Source organism: Salvia splendens, chromosome 5 (assembly GCF_004379255.2).
Source record: "Salvia splendens isolate huo1 chromosome 5, SspV2, whole genome shotgun sequence".
NCBI classification, from domain to species: Eukaryota; Viridiplantae; Streptophyta; class Magnoliopsida; order Lamiales; family Lamiaceae; genus Salvia; species Salvia splendens.
The window spans coordinates 41,969,301-41,980,548 of NC_056036.1; the positions used below are offsets into that span (position 1 = coordinate 41,969,301).

Here is an 11,248-nt window from a genome sequence, read left to right on the forward strand (position 1 = left end):
AATATGAAGGAAAATGAATTAAATCTAATTATATTTGTGTTCATTTTTCTTCTTCGTTTCCTGCAATTTCAATCGCTCTTCAAATTCTCCATATAATCCGATCTCCAATTTTCTTCTTCTCTCTCTCTCTCTCAACTTTCCCCCCTTTTTTCACTGTTGAATTTCTCCTTAAATTCTGTGCCACAATTTTCTGTGCTCGAGAGCGCGCGGAGGAGATCAGGATCTCCGCCGTGAGCTCGCCGGAACGTGACGTCATCTCCGGCCAGAAGCGGAGGCAAAGCGAGCAGGAAAACGCCGAGACAGAGGGAGAATTCATATGTAATATTTTATGCAGAAATTATTCAAACAAGAGAGAGAAAGAGAGAGAGAGGGAGCATAGATGATGATACATGTGGTTAACGTGCAATGTAGGGAAAACAGCAAAGGAAAAAATTGAAGAGAGAGAAAGGCATCGAGGAAGCGTTGGAGGAGGTTGTTTGCACGGCACAGATACCTAGATCTCTTCTTCAATCTCCCTTACCCTTGCCTTTTGCCGCAATTTATTCCGTTTCATTGTCATTCTTAAATTCCGAGATGATTTTCCCTTCTTAAAATCCCTTCTGCTCGTTTCTGTGTTTTATCTGATTTTTTTCCTGAGAAATGATGCTGTAATTTTACAGGTGACTTTTGTTGAATTTTTTTCCCTTGACTTTTTTAAAAAAAAATTGAGCTGGCTTTCGTTTGATCTAAAGAGGAAATTGTTGTTTTTAGACCAAAGGTTGTAAATTTTTGTTCCTGCGGCTCTGTACTGTGTGATCCGGTGTTGAATTTTGGTTTAATCGCCTGAATTTTGATTTCTGAGGGGATTGTTGTTTGAATTTTTGCCGACTTCTGCCTTTTTTCGATCTGTTCAATTCGAGAATTCTATTTGGTGATGGAGTTTTGTCGAGTGAAAATTGAGTTGTTGTTTGGTAAAAAATTATTACTACTACCATTTAAGCAGCGAGATCTTAAATGCAGTTGTTTATCATGTGAATTTTGTTGAATTATAGGTGTACTTGCACAATTTTTTGGCTACCTATTAATCAAACTGAAAATATGAAATGAAACCGCTCTACTTATAACTTAGAATTTGATTAGCTAGACACTTATTTCGTGTTGGACTTCAACTACAAAATAATATGTCTTTGTTTGTGGTTTCTCATGCGTCTGGTTTTCCATTTTCTTTTCCTCAGGATGTTTACATTTTACCAATTGTCCGTGCAGGTTCTGTCTGAAGCTGCATCTTCTTAACTTCCACAAGAATTGACGTTTTTGTGATTGGTGGAAGCTAAGGGGTAATTTTATTTTTTAAGGATCAATCAAGCTATCTGAAATGATGAACTCTCGAGGTTTTTCTCCTTCGTCCTTCTTTTCAGAGGAGGTGCGCTTGTCTGATGAGGTATTGATTGCACATACAATGCTTTATATGCTATTTTGAGAGAATTTCACAGTTGGGGGTGAATAAGAGGTCTATTATTGGCTGTCAACATTGTGGTACTGCTACCTTGCGTCTTCAGAAAAATGTCGTGCATGGGTTAGCTTGCTATGGAGTAATTGATTACGTATTATTTCTTGCTTCTTTAATTTGCAGAAACAGGTTGGTATGAAGAAGATGGACCAAATGAGTGATTATGCAGGTGAGTGTTCATAATATTTATATATTGGCTGTTGCTTTTCTAAACAACCTGGCCCAGCATGATAAAAGTTATAGGAAGGTTCATGTTTCTTGCAAGTTTTACGATCCAGTACTGATATTCATCTTATAAAGTGGAAAATTGAATAGGAGAAAGTAACTTGGGGGGAAATGCTATGCAGATCACTTTTGTTCTCTTGACTGCTGTAGCTATCTCTTCCTGGTGGCAGGCATTTTTTAGTACTTATATGAAATCTCCTCGTTAAAAGATTGGTATGGCATTTTTTTAATTGAAATCAAGGTATACATGCGGTTAAGCCATCACTTCACTAACTTAGAAGGTAAAGTGTATTACCTATAGTGAGTCTGATATGGTTCTATATGTACGGAAATTCAAAGACATGCATGCTTGTGCTATATCCAATTAATTTCTGTTCAAGGTATGTATGTTTGCGCTAGATAGGAGTCTTAGTTGAAGTGAATTGAGCGAGCTATTGAGAAATTGAAACTAACTAGCAGGGTAAGCTAGTAAGTATATAACTTCATGAGTATAGTAGATAGGTTCTAACACTAATTTTTTTTGTTCCCTTTTAATCAATGCACATGACCTATGCTTTTGTGGTTGGGATGAAAAGTCACATGTATCCTTAGTAACTGTAACATTTCGGAAATGGTTACGTACTTGTAATGCTTGTCTTGATGTTGTTATTTGTATCATATAGCCACAGGTGTTGGTGAGGTCTTTTGAAACTTATTTATACTCTTTTCAGGTTTTAAACTAGATGGGATGTTAAGACCTGAAGGTGTTGCTTCATCGCCACATGAAAATGGAATCCCATTCAATTCACATATGGGGAATGGTTTTGCTCTTCCTGACTATTATCTCACTCGTGGTCGTAATGTTAACCTTCCATTTGGAAAGCATCTTATTGGAGCAGATAGAGCAGTCAGCCGCTCCTTGCCTAGCGCTGTTGATCATGATCTGGGTTCTAGAACTAATTCGAACATAGTGCCTGTGCCATATTGTTTTGATGGAGATAACATAAACCTCACGGGTGCTCATTATGAAAATGGCCTTTTTTCAAGTTCTATGTCGGATTTATTTAGTAAAAACTGTAAGTGCTCTCTTTTCTCATAGTTTATTGATCTGTCTATTAAATATCCAAACACCTGCCAGATTAATCATAAGAACCTTGAATCCGTTGTTATCCTGCAGTAAAATTGTCATCTAACAATGGTCAATATGGTCACTCCTTTGCTGCTGCTGCTTCCCATTATGAGGAAGAGGAAGTTTTTGAATCGCTGGAAGAACTTGAGGCTCAAACTATTGGTAATCTTTTACCAGATGATGACGACTTGCTTTCTGGTGTGACTGATGGGTTTGGCAGTGTTAAGAGAACTAATAATGTGGAAGATGGGGAAGATCTAGACCTGTTTAGCAGTGTTGGTGGATTGGAACTTGGAGACGATAGCTTCTTGCAAAGAAATACTGAACTTTCTGATTTAAATTCTATCAATCAGCTGGGAATATCTCTGGGCTCGAACGGCGGGGAACACCCGTTTGGTGAGCATCCTTCTAGGACACTTTTTGTCAGAAATATAAATAGCAACGTTGAAGACTCTGAATTGAGAACACTATTTGAGGTAAGCAGTATTAGCTTTCACTGTTTCAAATTGTGTTTCAAGAATTTTCAGGTTGTTTCCTTACTGGTGAATTCTCCTTGTCACACTGTAAATGCAGCAATACGGAGATATCCGCACTCTGTATACAGCATGCAAGCATAGGGGGTTTGTTATGATCTCATATTATGATATCAGAGCAGCCTGCAATGCAATGAAAGCTCTTCAGAATAAGCCATTGAGGCGTCGGAAACTTGATATACATTTCTCAATTCCTAAGGTGGTTTCCTGCAAATTTCCAACCCTACTTTGGTCCTGTTACTTATGTAAAATTCTAATAAAAATGTGCTGAAGTCTTGTCTTGCTATATATGTGTTCCAGGATAATCCATCAGAAAAGGATGTAAACCAGGGTACCGTTGTGATTTTCAACCTTGATTCTTCTGTTTCAAATGATGAACTCCGTGAAATATTTGGTGTCTACGGTGAAATCAAGGAGGTAAAGCTTGAACACAGCTTAGTTGAATAATATCTAGTTTACATTTGTATTGAGCATTAACTATTTTCTGCTTGCAGATTCGTGATTCTCTGGGCATGTCTTATCATAAATATGTAGAGTTTTATGATGTCAGAGCTGCAGAATCTGCACTTCGCGCGTTGAACCGGAGTGACATTGCTGGAAAGCAGATTAAGCTTGAACGAGGTCGGCTTGATGGCTCCCAAAGGTGCATTACTTCGAAATCCCATTATATCTTTCCAATGTTACATTACATCCATAACCTTCATGTGCTTCCTCAGTTCCTTGACCAACTTCCATTGTGAAACTAGTCTTACAAAAAGTGGAGTAACTTTATCTTCTAATCAATTTTTTTTTAATATGTGTTTAGTTTGCGAATCCAGTTTACTGGACTAACAGCTTAATGTGTACAATGTATAGATTCATGCAGCCTGTTTCTTCTGAACTGGAGCAGGAAGAATCTGGTTTTCTGTTTCAGCATAGCCCTTCGAATAACTTATCAAGTGGATTTTCTGGTAATTTTATTTCTCAATTTTGGGTTCTGCTGTGTTTTGCATTCACTGACAATACATGACATGGTCATAATTATATTCTTAATAGCAGGATCACTTTCGCTTGGGGGGACATTGTCCGGTACAGATAATGGAATTCATGGCCATCTCTCAACAAATGGAGGTCATATGGGATCTCTCCTGGATAATGTGCTGCAACATGGCGTATCATCTAGTGTACCTAACAGCTTACCATCTCTAATAAGAGTTGAATCTGGAAATCAATCCAATATCGCTGAATCTGGCCATCAACGTAACCACCCGAAATTTGAGCTCCAGAGCCAGTCAAATCTCCATCCGCATTCTCTTCCTGAATATCATGATGGTTTAGTAGATGGGCCTCTCTTCGGTTCTCCAAGTGATATGGCTGCAAATGTTAATTCTCGGCCTCCAGAAATAATTGATGGCCAGCAGTTCCGCAGAATTAGCTCCAATGGACAGTCGATCGAGTTAAATGAAGGTAACAATGACTGAGTTTTGCTTTCCCTTTTCTTTAAAATGCATCTTATTTCTAATTCAGTTGTGCTAATTGTAGACTGTGATCTCACATTCTCTTCAGTTTTTGGTTCCGCTGGAAACGGGAGTTGTCCTCCTCCTGGGCGTCATTACATGTGGAGTAATTCCCATCATCCACAACAACCTCAGGCTGTTTTATGGCCCAACTCACCATCATATGTCAATGGTATTGGTGCTGCGCATCCTTCACAGATGCATGCTGTACCTCGAGCACCATCTCATATGATGAATCCACTTCTATCTATAAATAGCCATCATGTTGGATCAGCACCTTCTGTCAATCCTTCTCCATGGGATAGGAGGAATGCCTTTGCAGGGGAGTCGCCTGATGCTACTTCTGTTTTACACCCCGGTTCGCTAGGGAACATGAGAATTTCTGGTAATTCCCCACACCCATTGGACTTTGTCCCTCATAATTTCTTTCCACGCCCTGGTGGAAATTGTATGGATATGCAAATGTCTTCCAAGAATATCGGACTTCATCCCCATCACCAGAGGGGCATGATTTTTCCTACAAGAGGCCAAATGCTTCCTATGATGAGTTCATTTGATTCTCCTAATGAACGAACTAGAACCCGAAGAAATGACTGCAATTCAAGTCAACCTGACAACAAAAAGCAGTTTGAGCTTGATTTAGAGCGAATTGCACATGGAGATGATAAACGGACCACACTTATGATAAAGAACATTCCTAACAAGTAAGTAGTTGTCCAGCAATTTCTGGAGTTCCCCTTATTCATATACAAGCTGTAACTCCTATAGGAATGGTGCTGTGAGTTTTACTCTGCCAATCATGGACATTGTTCATAGCTATTATCTCAGTCGCTTGAGTTTTTCTTTTTCTGAACACCTAAAATAACTATACTTAACTGTATCACAGGTACACGTCAAAGATGCTTCTTGCTGCAATTGATGAACGTCACAGAGGAACTTATGATTTCATTTACTTACCTATCGATTTTAAGGCAAGTTTGATTCTACTTTGTAACTTATTTTCCCTTTTCTGGATGACAGTTTCTTGATCCTTCATGTTTCTTTTTCTTGCAGAACAAATGCAATGTAGGTTATGCCTTCATAAACATGACTGATCCTAAACTTGTAGTGCATTTTTATCAGGTATAACCGAGATTCCTCGTTCGTATACTGGATTACTGGTATTAAATTCACCACACTAAGTCAGCTCCTTTATGTTTTTCTCAGTCTTTTAATGGAAAGAAATGGGAGAAATTTAATAGTGAAAAAGTTGCATCTTTAGCATATGCTCGGATCCAGGGGAAGGCTGCCCTCATTGCACACTTCCAGAATTCAAGCTTGATGAACGAAGACAAAAGATGTCGTCCTATACTTTTCCATACAGACGGTCCAAATGCAGGCGATCAGGTACATTACTCCCTGATCCATGCTTTTGCTGAACGAGTTTTGAAGGATGAGTGTTTTTTTCTTTTTTCTGAAAGATGTATATGTTTGCCTATTGTCAATGCAGGTCCCTTTCCCAATGGGTCCCAACATTCGATCAAGGCCTGGAAAAACCCAAACCAGCACCTCCGATGACAACAATCAAGACTTCCCATCAAACTCTCTAAACGGGGAGGATTATTACAACGGAGAATCATCTTCTGGTTCGGGCAAAGATTCAGACTGAGTTTTGCGACGCAACTAACCTCGTAGAAACTGAACAAACGCAGGCTAGTGATTGTACCGGAAATTTTGCTACTGTACATTAAAGTTTGGTATGGTTAAGAAGAAAGAGCAGAGGGTAGAAATTGACAATTTGCCTGACCAAAGGAGCAACATCATGGAGCTTCGAAATTTTGAGGAGTTTGCTTATGTTGTGTGTTGTGTATAGAGAGAGAGCATGCAAAATATGGTGTATGGAGACCATTCTCTTTTTTTTTTGCTCTTGGCACTTTTTGTTTGGCCCCTCTTTCATCTTCTATTGTTTTTTGGGCAATTTGCTAAGAGAAGTCAAGTAACAAACTACTAGAAAAATTTTTGTTGCGTCATTCATGGGTGGATTGCATCATTTTCTTTTTTTTGACCATATGTAATTTTCACTTCTTTATCCGACTCATTTCATTTGTCGCTGCTTTTCTCCTGCATTTTATTAATGTTATGGTACATATTCCTTTTGGTTTACTTATGCTTCATCTTTTATTCTATATAATGCAGTGAGAAATGTTCAAAGATTGTGTTACAGTTGCAACAATTATCCTTCATTTCTAATCAATAAATATTAAAACATAAAATATGCGATGAAATATGACAAAGTTTGCCACTTGATTAGTATAGTAAGTAACAAAAGCTGAAAGAGGGGCATGAGTTTCCAATGTTTTCCTGATTCATTAAAGTCTAAAATATCATCACCACTTCGCTTAATGTCTAAAAAGTCATCATGAAGAAAACATCATCCCACCAAATTCCATTATTACCAGCCAACTTATTGGCACTGGTAAAACAAGTTATTTTGGGTACAGAATGTCATAGTGACCGGGCCGGTACAGCAAGGTAATGAACGGTTCAAGCGCCACGACACCACCGATATTAGCATCAGTGACCTTGTGTGCAGAAGGAGTGAAGTCGTGATGGTTCACGCTCACGCTCCCTTTATCATCATGACTGCGATCAAGATAGACTATGCGGATCGGCACGCCCAGTGCGTCTGACAATGCGGTAATGTGGACATGATCACTCTCTTCACCCATTGGCTCCACCGATGATTTGCAGAACTGCACCGAATGAGGAATATTTAGCTCAAAAACTAGACGGTTTAGAGAGATGCACAAACAAATAACCAATGTCCTTTGTGAAGCCTATTTCAATGTACTAAAACAAGTTTCTTTGCCTATATGTATTCACAATTTAATACAAGGTCTATATCATAAAAGCACATCTGAAGTCAGGCGGCTTGAAAATGTTGCAGATGCTGCAGTAAAAATGTTGCAGATGCTGCGGTAAAGCTTGCACTCGAAAATATATGAATGTTACATAGAACCAACCTGCTCCACTGAGGTATTACTTAATCCTTGAATAAATGGTTCATAGAACTCCAAACGTTTCCTTATTTCACCAGATGTAATAAATCTAAAGAACATCACAACTAGCAAAGACAAATAGTCAGTTTTTGGTCAAGGAAATGGTAAGCAGCCAAATTATACATATATATGTCTTGATACCATTGCAACATTCAATAAGTGCTACTCACCATAGTCAGATACTGACTGATCTCTACTTCTCTGTACAAGTTCCTCATGGCTGTAACCACAAAAAAACAAATATTAGGCACCGAAGGAAAGTTGAAAGTGGGTTGTAGCATAGGAATCAAAATCACAATTAAGCAATAAATCCTTTGAACCTTATGCAAGCTTCTTTCCCTGAAAGAACACTTTCAAGTTGCTCAAGGAACAGCTGAAAATAAGTAGATAGATTCAGGAAGTTAATCTTCAAAATGTTTACTGATTAGGTAAAATAATAGGTTTCCCCTCCCCCCCAAAAAATTAAGTTTCCACATTACTATTTGCAAGCTTTGTCTATATGTGTGAATCGAGTACCTGAGATCAATGCTGGTTAGGCACTTGAGAAAACTTAAGATTTAAGAATTGCAAACCGAGCACCCGAATAAAGAAATAGTTGAGCTACTCATTTTTAGCATTAATGTGCATCTCTTAAGATTTTTGTCCCATATAAAAGAGTACATGAAAAAGACATGGACCTATCATGCATTGGGAGATTAATTTATATCAGTACGAAGGCGACGTATAAAACTATAAAAAAATAACTCAATAAGTACCGAAAAAAAGTCTTCGAAAGTAAATTCTGCGTAGCCCAAGCTGAGAAGTGTCTTCCTGCATTGCTCCACATTGACCGTGATGCGGTCGATTTCTGCACGGTCTTGTGATTGCAGAATATGCTCCTAAATTTGATGGATAAATGTTTCAGTAGATTAAAACACCAATTCCAACTGAACACTGAACAGTAAGATTATGTGAAAGTAGTACAACCAAACATACCAGGTAAGCAAACATGAAGCTACGGAAGAAGCAATTCCCATCTCCCCTTGTTCGCCTGATGGCAGCATATTGTTCAGTCAGAACCTGCAGAGATTGAAACGATTACAAGCACTCTAAGAAGCATGTAGCAGAAAAATGCCTACCAATTGAGCGGACCTTAATTTTCTCCAACAAAATTGGGTTTCCTGACTTGTATTCCTCTGCCAAAGATGAGAGAGGCTCCTGGAATTTCACGTCCAAAAGTCATTTACTAAGGATTAATAAGAGGCTATGAGTAATATTATCACCTAATATATGGTTTATATTAGCTAAAGCAAATAAGCTTAGTATGTGAAATCAATACTCTATTTCTCATAAGCGATATTGATTTCCAAATAAACTGACAAACAAGAATGACTTACAAAAAGTTCCTGCAAATTGTAAAAACAATCAAATAGTTATACACACATCTTGATCGGACCAAAAACGTAACTGCTTCCTGGGACTCCTAAACATTCCCAATCCCATAATCCACCAAAACACCAAAACCAGTATTGGAATATCAATTAAGGCATTTGGAATAGTCTAAATAAAAATAGAACAAATAAGAAGCTTCACTCAACCAGTGTAAGATATATGCTATCAGAGATCTACAATATAGTTATATCATATCCAGAAAAATAAAATTCTAGGAATTATTGGTTTCCTTGCCTTGTCACCAACAAATGGTATTTTCCCAGCTTCCTCTGCCTGTATGGCAGAATGCTGCTGCATAACTTCATCATCCCTATAATTCGCCCAGTCATTGACCTCAGAGGTTGGTAGTGATGTTATGGTGTCCGTTTCAGGCTCCGCAGGTTGCCCATCCTGATTCTGCATCTTTACTTCAGTGCTTGAGAAATTTTCCTCCTCAAAATTCAGACAATGAATACTGTAGCAGTTTATGTCCAGAAAACAGCATGTACCCCTGAAACGTAGATACCATTGTCTTGTTTTATGAACTATCACAAGTACGGCAAATGCAAATATGACAGATATATCTGTTCAATACACAATTGCAGAATAACCCATTTCTCTCTACTAAGACTACCAACGAGGTACTCTACTCGATGAGAATAGCACAATGTGCTCGTCAAGTATCCGATATTAATAATTAATATAGTTAGATGGTCATCAGATAAGTCAAATCCCGTATACTAGTCGATATGATTGTCTTAAATCATTGTGTATACCCTAAGCAAAGACTCCATAAATGGAAAAAAGATCGCAGAACAAACCTTGACATATTACAAGAGGATGTAGTCATATTATGTATACTAAACTGAGAATTAAGAAGTAGAACTGTGCATCTTAGTTTTGAAAATAAAATGTCACTTGTCTAACAACTTGACTAACCATTTCCCCCCAACTGCAAAAAAAAGGGCTAAACCATAACAAAAACTCGAGAAAACAGACTTAAGAAAAACCCTACACACTACCTGCACACATCACATGGTTCTTCACGCTACAACACGAAATTCACAATAACTTATATCCTTCACCGCCATATTTTGTTAAATTCTAGAAAACCTATATCCCAATTCACCTAAATTCGAGTAAATCATATTGAATGTCAATGTCGCCGCTAAGAAAAAAGAACTGAAACTAAATGAATCAATAAAAGAACAAGAGAAAATCTAAAAAAGCAAATAAAAACTCGAAAATGAAGTAGCGAGCAGATCAAGTATAAACAACCTACACCGATAAATCTCGAGACAAAGACGGATTATACATAAGAATTACAACAATTAACAGTTTTATGTGAATAAAAAGGGAGCAATAAGGAGAGAGCGCACTGAATTGAAGCAGATGTAGAGAAGAAATGGATCGAGAAAGCTGATCTGCGTTGTTTCTCTCTCACTTGTGCAACCGTGAAACAGAGTGATAAACAGTTGAAGGTTTTACATATATTTTTATTTTATTATTAGTTTATCCAAACCTTGTAAAATATTATGGATAATTATCCAAATATTTTAATCCATAAAATTAAATTAAAATTGGCTGATATAGGAATCGGCCTGCAACAAAATTTTCATAATGGGCTTTAGCTGAAGCAAAATTGATGAAAATGTATTGTTTCAGTATGAAGCCCAATTTCATCATTTCGAAAAGTGGAGGCCCATCAAGCTTTAGTCAAATTATGAGTTCATCTTCTATCATTTAAAAAAAATAAAATTTATTTCGATGGATTCCCTTAATATTTGATGAAATTAGTAATAGATTTTGCAGGGTTTAGATAATTTATTTACAGAGATCTAGTTTCTAACTACAAAGTTACTCTTAGCTAGCTAACATCATGATGGACAAATTTCCGATGGAAAATCTAGAAAATAAAGTAAGTTTGTTCCCTATGTAAGAAGAGAGAA

At 37.5% G+C, this 11,248-nt stretch overlaps 2 protein-coding genes across 9 annotated transcripts; one reads left to right on the top strand and one right to left on the bottom strand.

Annotated features, from left to right (window-relative positions):
- Nucleotides 1-6,993, top strand: LOC121801913 (protein MEI2-like 4). 7 transcript variants are annotated; one of them, XM_042201375.1, is made up of 16 exons: nt 1-318; nt 412-471; nt 1,246-1,420; nt 1,613-1,658; nt 2,425-2,769; nt 2,871-3,298; nt 3,396-3,554; nt 3,656-3,772; nt 3,850-3,998; nt 4,211-4,305; nt 4,388-4,801; nt 4,877-5,555; nt 5,738-5,822; nt 5,905-5,973; nt 6,058-6,237; nt 6,341-6,993. In XM_042201375.1, exons 3-16 carry the CDS (start codon nt 1,355-1,357, stop codon nt 6,497-6,499), a joined length of 2,991 nt encoding a protein of 996 aa, XP_042057309.1. In that variant the 5' UTR covers nt 1-318; nt 412-471; nt 1,246-1,354; the 3' UTR covers nt 6,500-6,993. The 7 variants fall into 7 exon arrangements, with proteins under 7 accessions (XP_042057309.1, XP_042057310.1, XP_042057307.1 ...); XM_042201376.1 differs by having other exon boundaries at nt 1-659; XM_042201373.1 differs by having other exon boundaries at nt 1-471.
- Nucleotides 6,994-7,117: 124 nt separating this feature from the next.
- Nucleotides 7,118-10,811, bottom strand: LOC121801914 (OVARIAN TUMOR DOMAIN-containing deubiquitinating enzyme 1-like). 2 transcript variants are annotated; one of them, XM_042201382.1, is made up of 9 exons: nt 10,679-10,811; nt 9,555-9,810; nt 9,021-9,086; nt 8,865-8,948; nt 8,645-8,767; nt 8,210-8,259; nt 8,060-8,109; nt 7,854-7,954; nt 7,118-7,583 (listed from the first exon to the last, which is right to left on the bottom strand). In XM_042201382.1, exons 2-9 carry the CDS (start codon nt 9,720-9,722, stop codon nt 7,317-7,319), a joined length of 909 nt encoding a protein of 302 aa, XP_042057316.1. In that variant the 5' UTR covers nt 9,723-9,810; nt 10,679-10,811; the 3' UTR covers nt 7,118-7,316. The 2 variants fall into 2 exon arrangements, with proteins under 2 accessions (XP_042057316.1, XP_042057315.1); XM_042201381.1 differs by having other exon boundaries at nt 8,210-8,262.
- Nucleotides 10,812-11,248: the final 437 nt, after the last annotated feature.